At 30.8% G+C, this 26,469-nt stretch overlaps 3 protein-coding genes and 1 non-coding gene across 6 annotated transcripts in view; 2 read left to right on the forward strand and 2 right to left on the reverse strand.

The window, feature by feature from the left end:
- The window catches only part of LOC115883055 (chromosome transmission fidelity protein 18 homolog), a 102,188-nt gene extending 95,707 nt beyond the window's left edge, over positions 1–6,481 (reverse strand). For both annotated transcript variants that reach the window (XM_030901330.1, XM_030901331.1), the window contains exons 1-4: positions 6,327–6,481; positions 5,620–6,263; positions 5,235–5,565; positions 4,221–5,176 (exon numbers count right to left, since the gene is read on the reverse strand). In XM_030901330.1, the coding sequence (XP_030757190.1) occupies positions 4,221–5,176; positions 5,235–5,565; positions 5,620–6,263; positions 6,327–6,411 (2,016 nt within the window). In that variant the 5' untranslated portion in view covers positions 6,412–6,481. The remainder of the gene's footprint in view (positions 1–4,220; positions 5,177–5,234; positions 5,566–5,619; positions 6,264–6,326) is intronic.
- Positions 3,635–3,752, reverse strand: LOC115883069. Its single transcript, XR_004050323.1, has one exon. It is a non-coding gene; the product is annotated as a 5S ribosomal RNA (ribosomal RNA).
- A 519-nt stretch (positions 6,482–7,000) lies between the features above and the next one.
- LOC115883028 (microsomal triglyceride transfer protein large subunit) lies at positions 7,001–22,500 on the forward strand. The gene is made up of 10 exons (XM_030901303.1): positions 7,001–7,242; positions 9,125–9,641; positions 10,671–10,874; positions 12,524–13,137; positions 13,196–13,484; positions 14,904–15,551; positions 18,320–18,523; positions 18,606–18,760; positions 18,828–18,995; positions 22,209–22,500. Exons 2-10 carry the CDS (start codon positions 9,369–9,371, stop codon positions 22,345–22,347), a joined length of 2,694 nt encoding a protein of 897 aa, XP_030757163.1. The 5' UTR covers positions 7,001–7,242; positions 9,125–9,368; the 3' UTR covers positions 22,348–22,500.
- A 1,154-nt stretch (positions 22,501–23,654) lies between these two features.
- LOC115883046 (protamine-like) lies at positions 23,655–25,929 on the forward strand. Of its 2 annotated transcripts, XM_030901323.1 has the most exons (2): positions 23,655–24,101; positions 25,615–25,929. In XM_030901323.1, exons 1-2 carry the CDS (start codon positions 23,857–23,859, stop codon positions 25,835–25,837), a joined length of 468 nt encoding a protein of 155 aa, XP_030757183.1. In that variant the 5' UTR covers positions 23,655–23,856; the 3' UTR covers positions 25,838–25,929. The 2 variants fall into 2 exon arrangements, with proteins under 2 accessions (XP_030757183.1, XP_030757182.1); XM_030901322.1 differs by lacking the exon at positions 25,615–25,929 and having other exon boundaries at positions 23,658–24,416.
- Positions 25,930–26,469: the final 540 nt, after the last annotated feature.

Raw genomic sequence — 26,469 nt, forward strand, 5'->3', positions numbered from 1 at the left:
CGCGTCGTATATTTTTTTACGAAAAACATCGAGAGAAAACCGTTTCCCCTCTCACGGATACCCCGTAGCTACAGAACGGACAGACGTACTGTACACAGATCCAGCAGACGTACTGTAAGTTATTTAAGATTTATTTTAAAGCGTATATTTTTCTTGATTTTAACCAGTAGCCTATGACTTTAAACATCAAGTGATGTAAAACAATAGATCTGGCCATGTCATATTGTGACACTTTATTCAAAAAGCAGTATATTATCGATCATTTCCAAGCCAACTTTGCGCTGTTTTTTTTTTTTTGATCATACGTTATATTATTCGATCATACGTGATGATAGTAATAATATCAACTATTAGATATCACTAAAGAGCGAAAATAACGAGATACATTTTTATAAATACGCTTTTTAAACTCTTAAGGCAGGCAGTATTTATAATATCGTTTTCTGACAGATGGAAATAAATTGTCTGCTTGTTAAATCTCAAAGACAGATAGATAAAATCAAGAAAAATATTTTCAAACTAAATCTTAAATAACTTAAAAACGATTTATTTTACCTATAGGAACATAATGTCGTCCTATTGCTGCCAAAAGTCACTAACTAACATTTTTCCGAACAACCAAATTCAATCACTAACTGTTTTGAGGCGGAGAATCGATTGCAAAAGTAATTAACTAAGATTTCTGGCTATTTATGTTTTATTTTAATACCGAATAGTTACTAACTATAACATCTTTATGCAATGCAATTCATCTTTAGACGCATTTTTCTCGGAAGTAATAAAAAGTAAGTTAGTGACTTTTGGCAGCAATGGGACGATGTATAGACAAAAAGCAATGAATTGAAAAGCCTCTTCACTAGTGAAATAAAAAAAGTGGGTTTTCATTTGAAAAAAATGATTTATGATAATTTTTTAATCGTTCAATTCCATGACAGCTACAGCCATTATTATATGTCATTTGAACAATTTAATTTTTGAAATAGATAGCCACATGTCTTCTCTTTATGTCACAGTGGCTGTGGTAATCACTAAATTTGACATTTAGGCTATATAATTTTTTTTTTTGACATATAGTTTTTTTCGTCCAAAAATTTTAAATATTTTTTTCTCAAAAACGGTTATTGTTAGATATCTATAGTGTTTAATATCAAAATTTATAAAATTTGACAGAGAATTTAAGTATGTAATAAAAAATGGGTATCCATTTAATAAAAAAGTTACTGTTAACGCTGTCGCCATATTCAAAATATTTTTAATCGATAGATCTCGTTGTGAAACGATGATGTGCAAAAAATCTCCGATCTAGATATTGTGGTTCTCTAGAAACTTCTAATGCACGCTCAGCCTGGGACACCCTGTATAAGGGTGGGGTGATTACTTTCGCAGAAGTTGTGGTTAGAAGTGTCACTTTTTTCAGTGTAAGATCTAAATACATCATTAAAATAATTGCTGTTTAATTCACACCGAAGTTAAATCCTTTTTTCCTTATCCTCGTTGTTATTTTTGTCGTTGCTCCGTGGTTAATTCAAAAGCGGCGGGCATCGCGGGTAACCGACATTCGCATTATTAATGAGATATTATTCTGGCGGATAATTGCGGTATGCGCTCGACGGGAAAACCTTTTAAGAAATGAAAACGCGTTAAAAAAGAGCGCTCGCGAGGCCCCAGATTTGCCGTTAATTTTGCATGACGCCGTTAAGGCGCGCTGTTCTCTGGACAGAGCCTACTCGGAGCGGAGGAAGAGATTTGGGTGAGGTGAGGGGAGGAGATTAGTAATCGCATTTGAAAAATTACAGGATCCTTTTCTTCAAATTGCAATTTAATTATTTAGGCAGTCCGAATTATAAGTAAATAATAAAGGGTTTGTTGCAATGGAGGAATAAGCCTGGTAAAAATAATTAGGGTTAAATGAAAAAGAATTGTGATATAATATAACAAAGACTAAATTGCATATATCATTGTATACAACATTATACACGGTTACAATACAATTTGATTAACGATTAAATTTTGCACCTGATTCACCTAAAATATACAGGGCGTTTGGTTAAATTAATTAAAACCATTTAAATTAAACAAGTTTTTGCCGTTTAAAGCTAATAATTATTTAATATAAATTTTTGGACACTCTGTATAAGGTAGTATAATTTTTATTATTGCAATACAAAACCTGATCAATAAATAATCTTCAGTAAATATTTAGTATTAAAAACTTTGATACCCTTGGAGAAATGAAGCCTTAATATTTTTACTGCTATTTCATAAAATTGAAAATATTTCAAAAACGGTAAGGTTTAAGTGTGATAAACTTTAATCAAACTTACCTTTATTTCAATCGTAGAATCTAAAAATAGAATAATATACAGGGTGTTCTATTTAAAAAAATACAACTATAACATTTTTTACTTATTTAGGACACTCTGTATCTTGTAAAAAATATTTATAAATTGTAGCTCTAATAGTCGTTCAACGAACGCAAAACTTACAATTTGTAAAAATCTAATCGTTTAGCTACAATATTCCGTGTCCTATATGGTGAACAGTGGTGAACAACCCTGCGTATAAAATTACAAAAAAATACATAATAGTAACATTATATAAAATGACAAAAAAAATTATTACGGTTAATAAACAAAATTGTTCTAAATTTTTGTTCGCTGTGTTTAACTAATTTTTAATATAGAAATTATTTCACAAAATATATTTTGCAACTTACCGGTAAATAATGTTTAATAAACCGGGTACCTTTCAAAAATGGCTCACCTCTATAACTTTTTTTTTCAGATAAAAAACCATATTTGGTATGTTACTATATGACATAAATTAGAAATTAGGATTGATTGACGTATTCAATTCTTTTCCGCCACTTCCTGTTTCACCAGAAATGACTACAATTTTTTATTTTTTTAAATGGCACCCTCGGTATTTTTTACTTTATTCGATGAAAATGACACTCTGAATAGAATGACATATCATGTGTCAATTTTTGACATTTTCGCTTAAGAAAAAATTGTATTTTAAATTTCAATCTAGAGTGCCATGTGTTAAAAACATTAATTTTTAATCAAGGAGCCTTGTAAAAATATATATGATCGTCTAATGTTTTAGTGTCTTGTCCTGCCCGGTGTTTTTAATAATATCTCAATTTTTTCAAATAGAACGAAGGCGGCTCATTAGCATAATTGGATGAAGCATTTTTAAATGTACTAATTTGGTACCACACGCATGTATTTAGAGTCAAATTGTCGTTATGAATCGCATATTTTAATTTCAAATAAACCAAATTCGAATATGTAAAAAGTTGACATAATATGATATGTCATTTTATTCAGAGTGTCTTTTTCTATCGAATAAAGTAACAAAACACCCAAGATGCCATTTTGAAATCAAAAGTTGTAGTTATTTCCGGTGAAACAGGAAGTGACCGAATACAATTATTGAATACGTCAATCAATAATAATTTATGTCTATACTAACATACCAAATATCGATGTTTTATCTAAAAAAATAAAAAAGTTAGAGGTGCCACTTTTGAGACGCACCCGGTATAAGTTATTTCACAAAATATATCTTACAACTTACCAGTATATTAGAAATAAAAACTTTATCAACTGTTATTAAATAAAAAAATAAAAAGTAACGGCACGCGGGGTTCCCAAGCGGTCACCCATCCAAGTACTAACCGCGCCCGACGTTGCTTAACTTCAGTGATCGAACGGGAACTGGTGCGCCAACGTGGTATGGCCGTTACATACACTATAATGTACTCTCCGGCTTTATTACCAGTTAAAAATAAATTTGTATTTCACTAAAACACATTAAATAATTGATAAGTTTAGTATACATTGTTATAATAGATAACATAAAACACGAAATATATTTTTAGGGTATCAAAAATATCAAAACCAGTAATAGATGTATAGTAAAATAAGTAAAAATTGTCAAAATAGGAAAATTCTTAAAATCCGGCGCATCCGCCAATAAATATACCTTTATTATAAAAATTATATTTTTACTCATTATTAGAAATATTTTCCCAAAAAAAAATATAAAAAGGAATATTTTTATGGCCAATAGGGAGATCAATAATTCAAAAAAAAATATTTTTTTAAATAAAAAAAATTAAAATAGACCCTGTTTACGAGCTCCAAAATAAATTTCTATTAAGTAACTATTCTCAAATTCTGGCGCATTCGCCAATAATGTAAAAAAAATCTTACCTCGTATCCCGCAGATGGATAAGTTATTTTCTCTTTCTGGAACCTGGCAAACGCAAAATGCCAAACGACAAAGGCGTAGTTCAAATATCCCATCAAAGTGTAGTTCTGAGTAGTGTAAATCTGCTTGTTAAATATATCATTAAAACAAAACCAATCCAGGGCATGAGCTGTATCCTCCAAATTAATGTTAGTGTTCAAATTGGGGTAGTTTTCAAATACACCTTGAGCAACTCTTTCATGGTCACCAAAAGAACCAATCAAACTGAGTATATTCTGCATTCTCTCTTTCATTGCTGGTGCACTACTTCCTCCTGTTAATTTCCTCATTCTCTTTATCTCAAACATTTCCTTCCATATAGTGAACAATCCTTTCTGCATATCTTTCTGACCAATATTAGTTTTATAAATATCAGAAAGACCAATGGGTTTATTTTGGGTTTTGAAAAAATGCAGCACTGACAAACATGATCTTATATCATTGTTCGATTTTTCTGCTAGTGCCGTCATGGCACCCATATCTGTTTTAATCTGCTGTCTCCTACAAATTTCAACCAATCTTTCCGCCAAACGCACACTAGATGTCTGCGGAAAGTTTATAACAAAAGATATTTGTCTTAAAGGTCTTAAAGCAGGCACATACACATCGTTACAAATACATATTATCGGTCTTTTTAGTATAGAAGGAGTATTCTCCTTGTTTTTGGACTTTCTGCCTTTCGGTTTTACATCGCCCTGTATGAATTTCACTAAATAGTCAATTGAAGGTGGTGGTGCTCCATCAATTTCATCAAACACTATACAGTTTGGTCTTTTTTCCCTATCAATTACTGAGTGCATTTGAGTGGCGTTCTCCAATGCTGTTCTAAATGAATCAATGCTACGATCATCCGAGGCATTAATTTCTATAACGTTATAGCCTGCATGCCTTGCTACCATGTGAGCTAACGTAGTTTTTCCTAAAATAATACAAAAAACTATTTAGCAAGAAATTTTAAACTTCTATACAATGTTTACCTAAACCAGGTGGGCCACACAACAACACAACTTTGTGCTCAGGTCTTCCGTGCTCATCCAGTTTAGTGTTCAATTCATTAAATTTAAAAAACTTTTTATTGTCCGATGGTAGAGGCTGGGTAACTTTAATTTTAGGATTCCTATGAAACACTACTTTATCCCATAATTTTATCCATCTCAATATGGTTCTGTTGGTACTTTCATCGCTTAGCAATTCTAAATATCGTTTTGGTTTATATAATTCAACCCAGAGTTGGTTATCTTTATTAGACTCTTCTACCATCTCAATATCTCGATTTTCTGTTAGTTGCTCTGTAGTTTCTTTATATATCTAAATAAATTATTAATTATTAATTAAATAAAAGTATTAATAAAAAGGAATTACCATTTCTTGAGCCTCATTTAGAACCTTTTGAAAATTATCACCTAATGCACCTACAGAATTACTTTCTTTCACAATTCTCTTCGATTCATCTTCCTCATATTTTTCCGAATGATACCGAATATAAATATTCTCTTTGGCAAAGTTTTTTATTCGAATAAAAGGATACTTCGGTACTTCTAGAGATATATTTCTTTTATTCCGCTCTAAATCCCTGCTTACAGGATTTGTATTTATACCAATTGAATTTAAATTATGTGTTTGCTTATAGTCATTTCTTTTTTGTACAATCAATTTTATTAAATTCATATCTTTCTTGTATTTCTCATCTTCACACAATTTTTTCGGTGCAGAATATATCTCATCAAGTTCGGTTTCGAAAAGGTCATCTACATCACCAAACAACTCATTTACAGTTCGTTTCCTATGATTAACATCATTCAAGTCTGTATGTAATGTTGTTTCAATACGTTCAGTTTCTTTTTCTGTTGTTACACCAACTGTTTCGTTATCAATTTCAAGACAGCCAGACACAAAAGATGCGTTATGATCTATATTTTCATCACTTTGAGAATTAGTTTTTGTTGGTGTATTAAAATCTAAACTTTTCCTAGCATTTGGTGCGGGTAAAACTGCTATATCCTCATCTAAAATCGAAGAAAAACAAGAATATTTATTATAACCTTTTAGATGAAATTTTTATATTTTACCTTCCAAATTTTGTTCATCCATTAATTCAAGCTCATCTCCATACATAAGCTCAAATTCTTCTTCGGGATCCGGGAAATCTGACATTTTATATATTTATAAATAAATTACCCTAAATAATTTCCAATAAAATTTATAGAAATAGGTTAAAAAACAAAAAAATTGTTTCCCGCCAAAGAAAATTAAAAATAAACAATACACTGTCATGAAAATGTCAATTTATGTGTTTTTAGGGTTGTCTAATCCAGAAGCTGTTTGTTAGTCCTGCCATCTGCACTCAACGGTTAAAACCTTCATGATACATTGATATCAATGGCTAGGATAGATGTCGCAGTATGTCATTTAAAATATTTTTATTGCATTTTTTAAAAATTTTCAACTAAAATAAAAGGCATTACTGTTATTTAATAATTATAATTAATTTCATGAACACAGGCATTAAAAAATATTATGATGACACTCTTTTAGTTTAAAATTAAATTCTTTGTTGCACGTGAAAAAAAAACTACAGAACTACTGAATGAAATGTAAATTCAAAAATAATAATAATTTTTATTGGCTTAGTTTATATTTAAACTTAATTATGTTTGCGTGCGTTTTAGAAATAATTTTACTATATTATAAATCATAAACTAGTACTAAAAGTCAGTATTATTATGAGAGTAGTACAGAATAATCTTTTTACTCCGGTATTTTTCCTAGCACAACACAATACTGCTGAACAATTATTAGTAATTTAATAATAAACGTCTGGTATATCCTGCAAAGGCCGGCCTGACCAAAATCATCTTCGAAATGAAACACTAACTGTATATTAACGGTACTACATGTGGCTCGATAGCATTCGCTGGTACGTTCGTCTTCTGTTCCGTTAATTCCTGATATTTTTTTGTGTTTTCTATACACCATTGAGTATAGGTAAGTTATTTTATCCTATAAAACACATTAATCAAACTATATCTTCTTTTTTATGCTTACTACACAACATTTAATATAGATAATAAAGTATCCAAGCAGTCTTTGATAATTAACAAATATAAAAGAAAACAAGTCTTTATGAATGTCTGGGTAAAATTTCATTTAAATTTACTTTTATCGACAAATCAACAATGATAAAACTGGTTTTCTAATAAATATGTGTTAAATTAGCAACCAGACATTCAACAATTCTTTATTCTGTTTATTATAGGAATATCATGTCACGATAGGAAATGGTATCTTTCGCAAATCGTTATTTCTTATCTCTTATCTTTCTATTTCTTTTTCAAGATAAGTTATAAAAATATTATGCATGAATTAATTATATACAGGGTATTTGAAGTTTTTTATTTTTTTTGTGCCAATATAAAGGTAAAAAATAATTTATAAATCATCTTGGTTAAATGTACAGTATCTTTAAAAAATATATAACTAATTTTAATTTAAATTTGATAGATTTTTTAGATTTTACATAAATTTTTCTTTTCATTTGTTTTATTTAAAACTTAAAACTGAACATATTTTTATTTATTTATTATTTTCCTTATTGGTGTCCTTTATTTTCTATTTGATAAATCATTGGATATATATTTCCCACTACACATATAATATACATATATATAATTTCGAAAAAATCATTTATATAATATTTCTATGTTTCTCTTATTCAAAATTGAAATTTGCAATATTCTGAAATTTCAAAAAGTTTTCATTTGTATATTTTATAAAGTTAAATAAATGGTTTCACCTCGAACGTGTACTTTTATGTCAATTCTTCCATTTTAGTAAAAAAATGTAGAAATAATTTTTGCAATTACCCATTAAATTACAAGGAGAAAATTCTGTTTATATTGCACTTTAATTTGTGCACAGTGGCGTCTCTGTAATATTCGTTTGATATAATAAAATTTAATTCAAGTATACATATAGTTCTAACCTTTTATTATACATGGAATATTTTTGCAATTATTTAAGTTTATAAAACATTTTTATTTTTTTAGTTTGTTCGTCATTTTTACATTTAACAATTATATTGTAGATATTTACAGCCAGAAAAATATTTATTTTCATTTTTTGAACTGAAGAAATTTTCTTTCATGTAAAGAAAACCAAAAATATTTACATATCAATCAAGCACACCCTTTTTGAATTCATTTTAGTCCAACGTATCTCTACTACTACTGTTAGTTTTAACACACAAAATGAAACGTAGTCAAAAATCTATGACCAGAATTTTTATAAATGATCGGCGTCCAGTTCGCTGGGAAATGAAGATCGATTACATTCCCCTTATTGTTTTGCATATAAAATGACAGCGATCTTCATTTCATAGCCATCGCTGACGCCATTTTTTTTTTCGATTATATTGTATTATTGCACCGTATGATCGAAAAAAAGCGGCATCCAGTTGACTTGGACATGAACATCGATGACATTCCATATAATTTTACATATAAAATGACAGCGATCTTTATTTCATAGCCATCGCTGACGCCTTTTTTTCGATCATATTGTATTATTGTATCTTATGATCGAAAAAAAAAACAGCGTCCAGTTGGCTTAGAAAGGAACATCGATGACATTCCCCATATAATTTTACATATAAAATGACAGCGATCTTCATCTCATATATAGCCATCGCTGACGCCGTTTTTTCTTCGATCTTACGGTATAACTTGTGGTATAACTAAATATAAAACTTAACGAGTCGTTACTGATTATACAGAACCCCTATTAAAGCTCATTTAATTTTCAATTACATTATTAAGTTGTTGATTTTATTTATATACATTATAAACGGTCTAATTGCTATTTATTTCAGGAAAAAACTTCGATGATAACCAACCGATAGTAAATATCTGACAGTGCAAGAGTCTACCCAAATTAGAAATCAACAAGAAAAATAAATTCAACAAGATAACCCTCGAAACCCCAATAATGATAAGAAAACCTCAGTTGTCCACTGGCAGAAGAAAGAAAGATATGGTTTAGCAGACTGTGTATACCGTTCAATGGATGTTTTTTTTGGATTTCTAAGTAATTTATAGTTGATAGAAGCAGGAAAAATGGGAAATAGTGGCATTATAAACTTATACTCGGTATTATACATGACATTTTTCACGTTGTGTTCTGGATTTGTTTTAATATCGTCAGCATCAGCTCCTGTAAATCGTTTGGAACTATTCAGTTTAGGAGAGAGTTTAGTTTACCAGTGGAAATCGACGGTTTTGTTGAATGAAATCGATCAATCCAGCAAAAACGTAGGATTTGCTGTGGCTGGAAAAGTAACTGTTGATTCAGTATGGGCTAAAGGTGATTTAAAGTTATTGAAAGTTGAGGTAAGAATTCAAAAAACTAGTGATTTTTGTTATACAGAGTCCGGCAATAGTGCGTGGGGCATCTGCAGCTTAACTAGCATTTGTAAAACTTGGAAATTTTGTTTAAGTGTAAACTTAAAGTATGTACTAGGATGTCTTTCAAGCAAACATTTTAACTTCTATAAAGTAGCTCAAAAAAGTGAGAGTGGATGGGGATGATTTCTTTTAAAATGGAACAGCCTGTATATACAGGGGTATATACAGGGTGTCCCAGAAATAAGTGCAAGTATTTTAAGGGGTGGTAGATCTGGTCAAAAGAAACATTTTTTCTCTTTATCGTTTTTCAAATAAGTCCAAAATAACCGAGTTATTTTACTTTGAAAATTTCCAAAAAATGATTTTTTGCTAAAATTTTGAGAACCACTGGATCTTTTCTGAATTTTCTTTAATGTAAATTTAAGCTACTACCTATGTTGCTTTATTAATAAGAAATTATGTTTTTTTAACTTAATTTAATAATAATAATAACTTAATAACTAAAAAAAATTCCAATTTTTTTTTTCAAAAAATTCCAAATATTTAATTTTTTTTTTCGCAAAAAATACCTCATAGGCGTGTTTCTGAGGCCGAAATATACTACCAGTTAAAATACTTGCACTTATTTCTGGGACACCCTGTATTATTGCATTTTTGGCTTCCTTTTAGATCACTTTACAAATCTTTAGATATGAGTAAATATATTTCGATAGTTTCAGAGATATTAATAAATAAATAAAAAATATATATTTTTCAGCCTTTCTAAAAAAAATATTAAAAATACAAAAACTGTCCTGAAACCAAAACTATATATATTAGGTGTTTTCTTGAGATGATTCGTACTTAAGTTTACTATAAATTTGGTAATCGTAGATCACATAAGATGTTCTTTATTGTACGCCAAACTTTCTATAATATAAAATAATTTTTCTTTTAAAATATTGCTATTTTTATTTCTTTTATGTTTATTACTATTTAAAAATAAATCGTTGTATTTTATTTTTGTTTTTTTAGTGGGATAATCCTAAATTACATGTTACATCTAAAGAAACTCCGGAAACTGACAAGTTTGTTTCTCGCAGTTCAAATTTGGATAAATTATCAAATAAGCCGTTCCTAGTACTATGGAATAATGGTCAAATAAATAAAGTGTATTTTCCTAAAGACGAGCCATTGTCATTAAAAAATTTAAAGAAAGGAATTGCTGGACAGTTTCAGGTAAGCTTAGTTTAAACGAAATATATATAAGCCTCTTAAAATCCAATTTGAACAATATACAGGGTGGTCCGAACTGTATTCCGGAAACTTCGCTAGCTTATACTGCAAATAAAAATAAGTAAAAACTTCATATAAATGTATGTCATAAAATGCTTAGTTTTGGAGATACAGGGTGTAGAAATTTTATTTTTATTTAAATTTTTTCGAAATAATTTCTGAAGTAAGGTCAATATTTGGCTGAAAATTGGTGTCTGGAAGTTTTTTGACATGAGAAATTTGATTTTGATGTCAATATGACTCCTACTTGTAGAGGGCGCCACCTACATATTATTTAACTGGTTTTAAGAATAATAACTTTTTGTCTGTACATGTATAAAACTTCTGAGTAAAAAAATATACATTTACGACGCCTTTACGTAAACAAAGGCTCTTGGCTACGAGTAATAGTCTCCAGATATTTGGAATCAAAATTAAAAATACCTGTCATCATTGACATAAATTATACATGTTGACTAAATAGTTATTAGACTGCAATCATAAATTTTAAATGTTTTTGAGCCAAGAGTTCAATAGAAACTCTTTTATAATAATTTTTTCGAAGAAAAATTTATGATTAGTTTAAAAAAATAAAAAGTTGCCAAATTGTTACAAAAAATAAACATGTTGCCAACAACAGTCAACATGTTTATTTTTTGTGAATAATGTATTGACTATTTCTATTCTAAATATCTAGAGAACGGTTGCTCGTAGCGATTTTTACCAAGAGACATTTTTTAAGTAAAAATCATGGAAATGTATATTTTTTCACTCGGTAGTTTTATACAGGTATGGACGAAAAGTTCTTACTCTTCAAAACAGTTAAAACACATGTAGGTGGCGCCCCCTACAAATAGGAATCATATTGACATCAAAATCAGATTTCTCATGTCAAAAAACTCTCAGACACCAATTTTCATTCAAATATTGACGTTACTTCGGAAATTATTTGAAACAATCGAAATAAAAATTAAACTTTTACACCCTGTATCTCCAAAACTAATCATTTTAGGAGATATATTTATAAGAAAATTTTTACTTATTTTTATCTGCAGAATATGCTGCCAAAATTTCCGGAATACAGTTCGGACCACTCTGTATACAGGGTGAGTCTTAAAAAAGTGCAAATATTTTCAGGGCGAGTAGATCTCGATAAAAGAAATATATTTTCTTTTTAATAAGTCCAAAATAACCGAGTTATTTCACTTTGAAAATTTCCAAAAAAAAATATTTTTTGCTCAAATTTTGAGAGTCACTGGATCTTTTCTGGGTTTTCTTTCTTGTAAATTTAATCTATGCCTATATTATGATGAAATTATGTATTTAACTAAAAGTTTTGAAAAAATTCAAAAAATTCCAAATTTTCAAGAAAAAAATTCGCAAAAAAAATCTCACAATTGTGTTTCTGCGGTCGAAATATATACTACCCCTAAAAATATTTGCACTTATTTAGGACGCGCCTTGTATATAGACAGCAAATTCTTTTTGTGACTTATTTATTTTTTGTTTTGCTTTTTTTGCTGCTAATGTTTTGAAATTATAAAAAGAAAATAAAAATGAAATCTTTTTTTATTAATTTAGCTAGAAAAACATTCAAATCTAGTATTTTTTAGCTATCGCCTTCCAGTGAAGAAAGTACACAAGTTGATCCCTCTGGTCACTGCTCTGTTACCTATTCATCCAATACCCCAAATAAAATATTAAAAACCATACAAAATTGCTCTTTACCAAACCATAATAATCAAAGACATACCAATTTTCTTCTGGGTACTACAACTAAATCCATTCGTACCACAGACTACACAGTTGATGATCCTGGGAAAAAATTAAATAGTATAATAGTGAAAGAATTCCACACGGTTGTTATAAATGCAAAAGAAGACTTTGGTAGCACGGTTAATTCAGAAATTGTCTGTACTTTAGAAGAAACTAAACAAGTTAAAACTTTGAGTTCGAAGAATGTAGAAGAAGCAGTCAATGAACTTTCTGTCAGTGACAATATTCTTTTTCTTGAGGATGATTTATATATAAAAGATGATGATTCAGTACAAGAAACCGTGAAAAAATTTCATAAAGAAGTTGATATACAGAGAGAAAACCTGAGTAACAAGCATCTGGGTACTGCCAAATCCTCCAAAGCTTTTTTACAACTGTTGCAGGTCGCTAAAGTTAGTACTTTGGAGGATATAGGTAAAACATTGAATTCAAAGAAAAACAAAAACATATTGTAAGTTGCGTAGATTTTTCTCCAAATATAACTTTCAATCATATATGTTTTTTTTCAGATCACAACTTTATGATGTATTAGGATATACTCAAACAGAGAATTCTCATAAGGCTGTTCTGAAGAAACTGCATCTGGATAATGAAGAACATGGAGATTTTATTGAACGCTACTTATGGGCACTGTCATTTTCCAATAACCCCAATGTTGATATTGTAAAGGACCTGTTAAATAAATATAATAAATACACGAATATTCCTGATAAAATCAAAAATACATTAATACTGTCTTTAGCTTCAATGGCCAGAACGTTGGCATCTTCGAAATTGAATGATTATGAAACATTAAAGGTAAATATATGATCGTTGGCACCACAGCCTGTTTATAATCAGCCTGTCGGCTTACCACTCTTTGCAGGAAAATATGTTTAGATATTCGCTTATCGTGTATTAAGTATGTAACAAATCAGGTTTTGAACCTCAATAAAACTTCTTTATAAAAGCGAATATATGGATATTTCTCTTAACTATTTATAGATTTAGAGACATCTATATTGTTTCACATATAGAGCTTCAGATTCAGAAAGAAATGTAGTATACAGGATGATTGGTTCTTATCAAAATTCAATAAATCAGAGATCACATTTTTAAAAATATTCTCAGGAACGTCGTTTACTAGTATAAGTTAACCGTTTTTGACCATGACCTAATCTATTTTAACAGCCAGTTTATGTTTTTATTATTCTTTAGAAGGCCATATCAAGATACTCATACATAATCCCAAAAATTTTAATTACAGTTATTTAAGACTCACTCTGTATAATATGTAATTGCTAAAATTGAAACATTATTAGAGATATACCGGGTGTGTCTCAAAAGTGGCTCAACCCCTATAAGTTTTTTATTTTTTCAGTTAAAAAACGAGATTTGGTATGTTAGAATAAGACATGAATTAGGATTGATTGACGTATTCAATTGTTTTCGGTCACTTCCTGTTTCACCGGAAATGACTAGAACGTTTGATTTTTAGTGACACCATCGGTATTTTTTACTTTTTACTTTATTCGATAGAATGACGTATCATATGTCAACGTTTGACATTTTCGCATTTATTTGAAATTATAACTTGCGGTTCGTAACGAAAATTTGACTCGAAGTACCAAGTGTGTGGTTGGTTCAATACACTGGTTCCATTTGAAAAAATTCAGATATGATTAAAAATACGATTTGAACATTTTCTAATTATTGGCAAGGTCAAGACACTAAAAACATCAAACGACCAAATCTATTTTTCCAAGGCCCCTTGATTAAAAATTAGTGTTTCTAACATAGCCATGGCACTCTACATTGAATTTTAAAATACGATTTTTTATTAAGCGAGAATGTCTAAAATTGACATATAATATGTCATTCTATTCAGAATGTCATTTTCTATCAAATAAAGTAAAAAAATACCGAGGGTGCCATTTAACAATCAGAAGATGTAGTCATTTCCGGTGAAATAGGAAGTGACCAAAAACAATTAATTGAACACGTTAATCAATCCTAATTTATGTCAAATACTAACATACCAGATCTCGTTTTTTATCTGAAAAAATAAAAAAGTTATAAGGGTGAGCCACTTTTGAGACGCACCCAGTATTACTCAATTTATACGACTACAAGTTTTTTGATTTTATTTTGAGGATTCATAAATAAGTAACACTTATAGTTGTAAATTATGAGATACATTCAGAAAATTTTAAAAGATTGAATATAGTTTTATTTTAGGTCTTAAAATCTGTAGAAGAGACAATTGTAAATGGCCTAGAATACGCAAAAGATGAAGACCGTTTTGTATTCCTCAACGCTTTGAAAAATTTACAGTCTCCATCAACCATTCCTACTTTAACTAAGTACTTGAAGAAGGGCACGTTAAAAGAAGAAACTCTGGCATGGAGGGCCATTAAGTCATTTCCACGTGAATTCTGGCCAGAAGATTTATTAAAGCAAGCCAAACAAACGCTGTTTCAACTAGATAAAAGACACGATACAAGCTCTAGAACTTTAGCAGCCGATGTCATTCTAGAAACAGATCAGAACGAAGCTACATTGGAGGAATTGCTCCATTTTGTTGCTGGCAATGAAACAAATTATGAGATCAAGCAATACGTTTTTCAAAGTATTAATATGCTTTCCGAAAAAGACGTTTGGTTTAATAATAAAGTACAAAATATTATTAGAAGAAAGAAGGTGTTAAATAATTATTCCAGCTTGTCGCCTAGAGGATTGTCTACAGCTCTGGCTAGAGATATGTTTAAAGGAGTTTCGGCAAATGGCAGCTTAGTTTCAGTTCAAGAAATAAAAAGTGGAATCGTAAAGAGAGGTGTGGTGAATGTGATACTTGAGAAAGATAACGTTCCAAAAGAGTTATTTACGGTAAGATCTTACTTCTCTTTCTAGGCTCTTATTTTTTCTTAGTTCATTAAGGTATAGTGATAACATTTATGCTAATGTCTTCTGAAAGCAGACTTACCTCTTATAAGTCTGCTTTCAGAAGATATATAGATAAAATACAATATAAAATTTGGGAATGACACCTTTGGTGTTTCACATAAATCAATCTCAATACACAAAGGGAAAAAGACATACCTACCCAAACTAAAAGTTTTCTCCAGAATGCATTGTGTCTTTGTATTTTTATTTCTTATATCTTCATAATTCTCAGCTTATTCAACCATTTCCAATTATGGTGTAGCCTCCCTCACATATTTAGAAAGTCTTTTTGTATTTGGGTCCAATTTTTGGCTATTGTTGGCTATGCGGGCCTAAGTTATCCCTGCTAATTTCCTAATATCATTGACTCCTAGTTTTTGTCTTCCTCTCCTCCTCCTAGGTGCCATCTCTGATGAGGTTGGCGATTAATATGGCGTATGGCTGTCCAGAGCTTGGTGAATAAGAGTGTTTCCGTCGGTATGGGTCCAATCTCTTATGCTACGTAGCCATGATTTCTTTTTCCTCTCTTTTTCTATTTCTGTTATGAGATGTATTTCTTTATATTCTGAGTGCCGCATTATATGTCCAAGGTAGGAAGTCTTTTTGATTTTAATTGTGCCTGTTAAGTATGCACGAGCTTTCATTCTCTTTAAAACTTCACAATTTGTTGTTCTTGAGGTCCATCTTATCCTCACCATCCGACGATACATCCACATTTCAAACACATTAAGGCGTTTGATGTCTTCTAGTTTTAGCGTCCATGTTTCGCATCCATATTGAAGTAGGGGCCATATATAACATTTTAATAATCTTAGCCTCGTTGGTATAGCTATTCTCGGATGGCATAAGAACTTCCGCATGTTGAGGAAACCAGCCCTATCTATTTCAATCCTTCTTCTGATTTCCTTAGAATGGTCTAGCTGGCTGTTTAATTCCCTGCCCAAGTAAATATATCTCTGTGTGGTTTCGAGACCGACGCCGTTTACCATTATGTCGGCATTTTTATTGTCTTGCGGATGTCTGTCGAAAATCATAGTTTTTGTCTTGACGGTGTTAATCTCTAGACTCATCCTGATACTTTCTTCTGCCAGTTTGTCCATTAGGGTTTGCAGCTGGTCTTCGGATTCTGCTAATACCACGGTATCGTCTGCGTATCTTATATTGTTTATAATTTTTCCATTTATTTTAGCCCCTTCTGGACAATTTTGAAGAGATTTTTGGATTATATATTCGGCATAAACGTTAAACAGTAATGGTGACAATATGCATCCCTGTCTAACACCTCTTTGTATGTCTACGTATCTTGTATTTCCTTTTTCTGTTCTGACACAACCTTTGTGATTCCAGTATGTGTTCCTTATTATGATAATATCTCTCTCATTCAAGCCTACTTCATGAGAACTTCTAGTAATTTTTCGTGCTGTATATCGAAGGCTTTTTTGTAGTCAACGTAACATACATACAGCTTCCTTTGGACTTCCATGTACCTCTCTGCAATTAACGTTAAACTCAGGATGGCTTCTCTTGTTCCTGTCCCTCTTCTAAAACACTATTGTGATCTTGTAAGGAAATCATCACATTTGCTGTATACTCTATTGAATATTCTTCGCATAAAGATTTTCGTTGCGTGGCTCATCAGACATGTTGTTCTGTGGTCTTCGCATTTCTTCGCTTTATTCTTTTTGGGTAAGGCTATGAAGGTAGATTTTACCCAGTCGGGGATTGTTCCGGTTTCATACACTTTATTGAAAAATTGGGTCAGTATTTTGATGGCATTATCGCTTATGTGTTTAAAGTGCTCTGCTGTTATTTGATCCTCGCCCGGTGCTTTATTGCTTTTCGTTTCTCTGATTGCTCTGATGACTTCATCTTTCAATATGGGTATAGTAAACGCCACGAATGTTTGGGAGTGATTCATCGCTTCATGAAGTTAGAATCGACACGCGCGCTATCATTTTTACATTTAAAACGTAAATTTTTACCGCAGACGTAGGTTTTTAAAGGCCCGGTCTAATCATCTGCCTGCGCTCCTCCTACTTATTCTAAAATGTTAGCGTGAATGACAAAGTCGATATTATATCGCGTTTCTTTGATTGATTCGTTTTTGTGCGTCAGTCCATTGGTGTGCTTGCAGTGCGACCAATGGAGCATTCCAGTTTATATTTGTAACCCAATTTATGCTTTGACAAGACTTTGACAGTTAAAACAACAAATTACAACAGATTATGTATTGATTATTATATGACTTGAAACACCACGGCACTGGAATTAAGTTTTATGTGACCTTGAACAGATTAGTTCACATGGTAGCGACCGATGAATCACTCCCAAATATTCGTGGCGTTTACTATAGATGGTCTCCTTTCTCTATATGGTTTTCCTCTAGGTCTCTTAATTCCTCGTGGGTACCATGCTGTAATTTTTGTGGTCCATCTGTTGTCCGTCCTTCTTGCCAGGTGTCTTGCCCATTGCCACTTGAAAGATCTAATTCTGTGGATGACATCTATCGTCTTTTGTCGTATCCGCTCTATTCTTTTACGGTCTTTCTTGGTTATTCCCAGCATATTTCGTTCCATTGAGCGTTGTGCGACCTGCAGTTTCCTTATAATGTCCATTTGAACATATTGGTCGAATGTTTTCCTCTTTAGAATATTTCCTTATTTCTCATATAAACATTTCTATAAATGTTGCTGATAAATGTTTATTTTTAGTTAGGGATATTTTCTGGAGGCTTAAACAGCTTTATGTCAAGCGAAGATGGTGACGAACAAGATCCTAATGAATCAGCCACAGCTGGCATGGAACTAACTGTGCTAGGAACCCAAATAAGACCATTTGTGTTTTTTGATGGTCAAGGAGAGCTGATGGGTCATGTATGGTCAGGTACTGCATCCGACATGACACCTGCTTTCCAAGTGAGTTTCACATATTTCGATATCACATCGTGTATTCTTGATAATTATTTAGTTATAGTTAACTAACTCTTAGCTCTTTTAGGCTCTAATACTTTGGCAAGATCACGAAGATCGAATCACACTTTCGAATGGTTTTGTAGCTGTAGCTAACTTCAAAGGAGCTGTATCTTTTGATTTATCGGGGAAAATTTCGATTTCCCTATGGAATAGAAATGCACAATCGATTATAGAAAAATCGTAAGAATATTATTGATAAAGTTTAGAGACAAAATATAGTATTATCTCAACTCAATTTTAATTCTAGGATTGGCTTGGTAAATAGAGGAGAGATAGGAATATCAACTTCATTTGTGAAAAGCAAGGTAGAATTTGAAGCATCAGTAGAACCAAAGCTGAGTTTAGAAATAGACGCTGATTTTTCTTCCAACGTTAAATTATGTATGAGGCTTTCCCAGCCACATTCATTATTAAGGTAGAACGTTTTTTAATATTATACACTCACCGGCACCAAAAAAGGGTCAGCGTAAAATTTTGATGTATTTTAAAGTTGAATATATTTTTTTCGGTGGGCCGATTTTGATGATTTTTTAAGCAATACGTAGCTAAATTATTTGACTTTTTGGTATTTCTTTCTAAATGAAAATAAAAGTTTCCATCTGTCAATTATACGAGGGAAAACAAAATGGTGAAAGTTTCAAACACACTGTGAAATATCTTAAGACAGCAAAGAACTTAAAAATTATTTTATCGTCTAGGTACATCCTTTCTCAATAATTTGTTTTTTGGATCATAGCAATAGCGTTATTTTTGTTGGAGATATTCGCTTTTTGAAGAAGACACTAACATTTTTTCGTAATTTTTACATTAAAACCATACCTTTACTTTTGGTCCTAGTCAACAGACCTATAAAATAGTGTTTATGATTTATGTAATGTCACTCTATCATATTATTATTGTCTGTGGGGCAGTTACTCTAGCAGATATGTTTTAAGTCCAAAAGCTGATCTCTACCATGATCAATTAAAGTCGATACTTAAACTTAAAATCATCTCTACTAAAGTAAACGTCAATAAACAATAATAATATGAATTTTTAGTGGCAATGACATAAAAAACATTAAACACTCTTTTAGAAGTGTGCTGATGAGTAAACGGGCAGAGGCATGCTTTCAAATCAAATGCTGAAATTGCTGTAAATCGTTACTGTCTTGTTCAAAAGCTAATATCTCCAATAAAAATAAAGTTATTGAGATGAATCAAAAAACAAACTATCGAGAAAAAACGTAACTAGATGAAAAAATAACTACATTTTCAAATTCCTTGGTTTCTTAATATTTTTCACAGGGTGTTTCAAACATTCAGTAAAATGTCAACATTTTGTTTTCCCTCGTATAATTGACAGATGGGAACTTTCATCTTTAATTTAGAAAAATATACTAAAAAGTCAAATAATTTAGCTACAAATTGATTAAAAAATCATCACAATAGGCCCACTAGAACAAAATATACTCAACTTTAAAATACATCGAAATTTTAAGGTGCCTGTTTTTCGTGCCGGTGTAAGACTACTATATTAAACTGGTTGTCTCGTAACTTTTGGACCAATAGGGGCGAAGCGGCAACTACGTCACGGGAATGCTACAGAGCCTATAAAATCATAGATAAAGAGAGATAGATCGACAATGTAATAAACAAAACAAACATCAAACAACTGAAAACTATGGACGCCACGTAATATAGTTTGAATGAATATCAATTCGGAAATACACTGTCGCACTCTCGGCGGTTTTTATATCTTTATCTATGAGCGGTAGCATACCTGTGACGTAGTAGATGACGTTTCCGATAATGGCGGATCGAGTTACGCAATGACTAAAGAATTCAAGGACAAATAACACCCGAGAGCAAATTGTTACCATGGCACCAAACAGTGCCGTGACCATATTTTTTTCTTAACTTAGCTGGTTGAAGGGATATTTATATTTTTGATAAATGTTTTAACTACGCCTATGGTGTAGGCGATGGTATCATACTAATTAATAACGAAAAAAACGTATTAAAATGTTAACAAAAGGTACAAAACTAGTATCGACGTATAGCACACATGAAGTACAAATAATATCAGAAAAATAATTATCGAATTCAATAAGAAAACTAAGAAAACGCTAAAAAGGTGGAGCGGACTGTTTATTTACCTATGAAAACGTAACTCCCGGCTCTTACTTATCGCTGCGGCTTTTACACTTGAAAGTTGAAAAACTAATTGAAATTGTAATAAAGTTTATACAAAGTTTACTATACACAAACTATTAAAAATCGCTAATTTTCGATGATGACCAGCTGATGACTCATTCGTCGCCATCAAAAAAATGGCGTCTAATGTCACAAATTCTGCTGCAGCCCGTATATGGGCGTTACATATCCTTATATTCTTTAGTCATTGGAGTTACAAGACAATCTTATTTTTTAATAACGTTGATGCCGGCATGGCCGGACTTAAAAAAGTTGCCGCTCCAGGCTAAAAAAAATTTGCCGCCCCTTAACATTTTTTTTTAATTAAAAAAATTACAGATATAAAAAACATTTATTTGAATACAGGACTAACAACAGAATAGACCGACAGAACAGATCAACACAGAACATAAAATAAATATTCATATAAAATGACAACAAACGAACAACAAAACTATAAGGTTTGCTTATATGCCTATAAAGGCTTCCTACGTACTTTTTTGTTCGCAAAATTATCAATTACTTCATCGTAATTGATAGTGTTTAAAGGTCGGACTCAATATATAAATATAATTAATAATAAATTCACGAAAATGTATTAATTCATTAGGTATTGACTCATCTAAATCATTTAGATAACAGGTTATTAAATGTCTGGACTTATCGGTAATGTCGTCAATACTTAAAGTAGATAAATCACTAAAGAAACCAAATTTGGTTGAAAAGTCATTGTAGGTACTTTTCCTGTAGGAAAAAAATATTTCAAAGATTAATTTATCAGTAATAACATTAAATACAGTTATCCTAAAATCGTCCCTAGCGTTAAATAGAGTTTCATTATCACTGGTTCCATCAAATTGTCGTTTCCGTTTCACTTTTCTCCGCATATTCTTACTTAACGAACAATTCTTTGGCCCCTCTTTCATATTTCTCAAATGATTTAGTATTATCTAGATTTCTCATTTCAGAGAAATATTTTTCCAATGAGCTATATAAATCTGCAGCAAGTTGTAGATCAATATCCACCATTTGAAGCTTTTTATTGACCGCATCTAATCTATTTAAAACGTCTGTCCAAAATACCTCCATAAAACCCATTTCTAGGCTTTTGATTTTTTTTTAGGAGACTAGAAGCATCTAATCGGGTTTTAGGCTTTTCGGTATCGTCTTCAGAAATTGACTCCAACGTGGATTTTATTTCATTGAAAGACAAAGACAGTGATTGGCAAGCTTTATTTCGTGCAGACCAACGTGTTTTTGATATTTTTTTTTTAATGTTTTTGAAATTTTCAACAAATAAAGGTTAAAAATAGATAAATATTTTAGTATGCTCAAAATTTGCCGCCCCTAAAAATCTGCCGCCCCAGTCCCGGGCCTAGTTGGCCTAGGCCTAAATCCGGCACTGGGTGCCGGTGAGTGTTTCATTAGTATTCAATCCATATTACTTTTTTTAGCTACTTCACTTCGAAATTGGAAAGCATTCCCAATACTAAACACCAAATAAAATTCAGTCGGACGAGAAAACGGGAAATTCCTGGAGTGACGTATGCACTGAATAGGAAAAACAGCGAGATGTGCAATGCAATCTTTTAGTTAACCAACATATTGAACTCTGAACCATTTTTGGGTTCAATCGAAATTTTAACGAGTGCTGTGTTTTAATTAAGAGACTCAAAAAATTGTACCATTCCAAATATTAATTATATGTTGTTATAAGACGATAAATGTTAAAGTATTTATAATTTTTATTTATGTTTTTTTTACAGAACAATTTGAGTTTTAGCATAATTTTTTGTAAAATTTTATATACCGGGTGCGTCTCAAAAGTGGCTCACCTCTATAACTTTTTTATTTTTTCAGATAAAAAAACGAGATTTTGTATGTTAGTATGTGACATAAATTAAGATTAATTGACGTATTCAATAATTGTTTTTGGTCCCTTCCTATTTTACCGGAAATAACTACAACTTTTGTAATTTAAACTACAACAACTTTAAATAGCACTCTCAGTATATTTTTACTTTATTCGATAGAAAATGACACTCTGAATAGAATGACATATCATATGTCAACTTTTGACATTTTGGCATATGGTTTATTTGAAATTGTAACATGCGGTTCATTTTAACTCTAAATACCAAGTGACTTTTAACCGGTCAGGACAAGACATGAAAAACATTAGACGATCAAATCTATTTTTTCAAGGCTCCTTGATTAAAAATTAGTGTTTTTAACACAGTCATTGTACTCTAGATTAAAATTTAAAACACGATTTTTTTAAGCGAAAATGTCAAAAGTTGAAATATGATATGTCATTCTGCTCAGAATTTCATTTTCTATTAAGTAAAGTAAAAATATACCGAGTGTGCCTATTTAAAATTGTAGTCATTTCCGGTGACACAGGAAGTAACCAACAACAATTGAATACGTCAATCAATCTTAATTTATGTCATATACTAACATACCAAATCTCAAACATACACAAATAAATTATATACAGGGTGTCCCAGAAATAAGTGCAAGTATTTTAAGGGGTGGTAGATCTCGATAAAAGAAACATATTTTCTCTTTATCGTTTTTCAAATAAGTCCAAAATAACGGAGTTATTTTACTTTGAAAATTTTCCAAAAAAATTAATTTTTGCTAAAATTTTGAGAACCACTGGATCCTTTTTTGGATTTTCATTCTTGTAAATTTAATCTACTACCTATGTTACCATATTATCAAGAAATTATTTTTTTTAAATAAAAACTAAAAAAATTTCAAAAAAATTTTTCAAAAAATTCCGAATTTTCAATTTTTTTTTGCAAAAAAACTTCGGCGTATTTCTACCAGTTAAAATACTTGCACTTATTTCTGGGACATCCTGTATAATACAAAATCTCGTTTATTTATCTGAAAAAATAAAAAAGTTATAGGGGTGAGACACTTTCGAGACGCACCCGGTATACACTCTTCTTCAAAAGGTAATATTAACTTTATTACGTTATAACGGTGTCTAAATTGTTTTAATTTCAACAATGTCAATAAGCTATACCTGAGCATGACGTAGAAATTTGACGTTTTAGATTTCAAATTTAATGTAGTATTTTCTTCTTCACGATGTCGCAAAATTCAAGTTCCAGTTTAAGAAAAAGTCGTTCGAAAAAAGGAAAAATCACCAGAAACCCTTTTCTCAACTTTCTGCGAGATTTCCGAAAAAACAACAAAGGTTTAAAAGTGACGCAGCTGACCAAAATCGGAGCGAAGGTATGGAGAAATATGAATAAAAGGGAAAAATCGCCATACTACAGGATGGCAAAAGAAGCACCGAAAAAGGGATACAGGAGAAAAAGCCACAGTCGCAGGTCGCGTAGTAGGAAAAATGACATGATGGTGGACGATGATACACCTGAAGATCCAGTAAACGGTAACGAAAATAGTATTGAAAATAAGCCCGAAAGCATTATTGATTTGGACAATTACCGTCCTCCTAGTATAAGAAATACAGATTCGCAAGAACTGAAGATTATTGAACTTCCTCAAGACGATGGTGATCAAATTAAAAAAGATGATAATGAAATCGTTTAGTGCATCCATTTTTCCTTTTGTCATATTATTGTATGTACCTTGTTTTGTTTCTAAATATTTACACGTTTAATATACACAAGTTTCTCTAGTCAGTTGTAAGTTTTATTAATATTTTTGGTCATCTTATTACCATTTTTGGTCACAATAGGTTATGGATTTTAAGACTTAAAATCAGTTTAAAGATAAATTATTTGAATTATTCAATATACAGGGTGAGTCTTAAATAAATACAAATATTTTTTTTCCAGGGCTGGTAGACCTCGATTAAAGAAACGTATTTCCTTTTTACCGTTTTTCAAATAAGTCCAAAATAACCAAGTTATTTTACTTTGAAAATTTGGAAAAAAAATGATTTTTTGCTTAAATTTTGAGAACCACTGGATCTTTTTGGATTCTCTTTCTTATAAGTTTAATCTACTATTTTGCCATATTATTAGCAAATTATGTTTTTTAACTAAAAACTAATAAAACTTCCAAAACTTTTTTCAAAAAAATCCAAATTTTCAAGTTTGCCCCTTTGGTTGAAAATCTTATGTGCTTCTCATATAGAGTCTATCTATCCATCAACTCTGCCATCAATAAAATTTACTTTGGAAGATAGTATTTTTAGATTATAGAAGATACTAGATATATGTTACATTATTAAATATCTTTTTTTACTTCAGCGTAAAATAGTTAGAATCTAAAATTGTCTACTGCATTGGATGACAGGAAAATACTCGTATAAATTTGATTTAATTCAGAACTAGGATAACATTTGGATAACATTTTTACCAAAATGATTTTTTGCTTAAATCTTGAGAACTACTGGATCTTTTCTAGTTTTTTTCTTGTAAATTAATAAAAACTAAAAAAAAATCAAAAATTCCAAATTTTCAAAAAAAAATTTCGCGAAAAAAACTCATAAACGTGTTTCTGGGGTCAATATATACAGGGTCCGGCAATAGTGCGTCGGGCATCTGTCGCTCCTAGAATAAAAAACTTGAGAATTGTTTAAGTGCAAACCTAAAGAATGTACCAGGATGTATTTCAGGAAAATATTTTAACTTCTATAGGGTGGCTCAAAAAAGTGTGAGTGGACCTGGATGATTTTTTTTAAATGGAACACCCTGTATATTATTGCATTTTTGGCTTCCTTTTAGATCACTTTGCATAACCCTAAGATATGAATAAATATATTTCGACAGTTATATTATTTGCAGTTTTATATTTCATATGGCATTTTCCACAGTAAATTTTTATCAAAGCCACCCAATAACTTTTCTATCGTATTTTACCATTGACAGCGAGGTCGCGTAGTAGGAAAAATGACATGATGGTGGACGATGATACACCTGAAGATCCAGTAAACGGTAACGAAAATAGTATTGAAAATAAGCCCGAAAGCATTATTGATTTGGACAATTACCGTCCTCCTAGTATAAGAAATACAGATTCGCAAGAACTGAAGATTATTGAACTTCCTCAAGACGACGGTGATCAAATTAAAAAAGATGATAATGAAATCGTTTAGTGCATCCATTTTTCCTTTTGTCGTATTATTGTATGTACCTTGTTTTGTTTCTAAAGATTTACACGTTTAATATACACAAGTTTCTCTAGTCAGCTGTAAGTTTTATTAATATGTTTGGTCATTTTATTACAATTTTTGGTTTTGTTATGGTTATGGTAACAATAGGTTATGGATTTTAAGACTTAAAATCAGTTTAAAGATAAATTGTTCATTATACAGGGTGAGTCTTAAATAAATGCAATCATTTTCAGGGCTGGTAGATCTCGATTAAAGAAACATATTCCCTTTTTACCGATTAAGTCCAAAATAACTGAGTTATCTTATTTTGAAAATTTGCAAAAAAATAGTTTTTGCTTAAATTTTGAGAACCACTGGATAGTTTCTAGTTTTTTTTCTTGTAAATTTAATCTACTACCTATGTTGCCATATTATCAAGAAATTATGTTTTTTAACTAAAAACTAAAAAAATATCAAAATTTATTTTTAAAAAAAATCGAAATTTTCAAAAAAAAAATTTGCGATAAAAACTTCATAATCGTGTTTCTGGGGTCAAACTATACTATCGCTAAAAATATTTGCACTTTTTAATACACACCCTGTATAATTAAAGTTAAAAAAAAATATAAAAGTTG

The sequence above is a fragment of the Sitophilus oryzae genome, unplaced genomic scaffold (genome assembly GCF_002938485.1).
Source record: "Sitophilus oryzae breed Bouriz unplaced genomic scaffold, Soryzae_2.0 scaffold_1802_pilon_pilon, whole genome shotgun sequence".
Lineage (NCBI taxonomy): Eukaryota > Metazoa > Arthropoda > Insecta > Coleoptera > Curculionidae > Sitophilus > Sitophilus oryzae.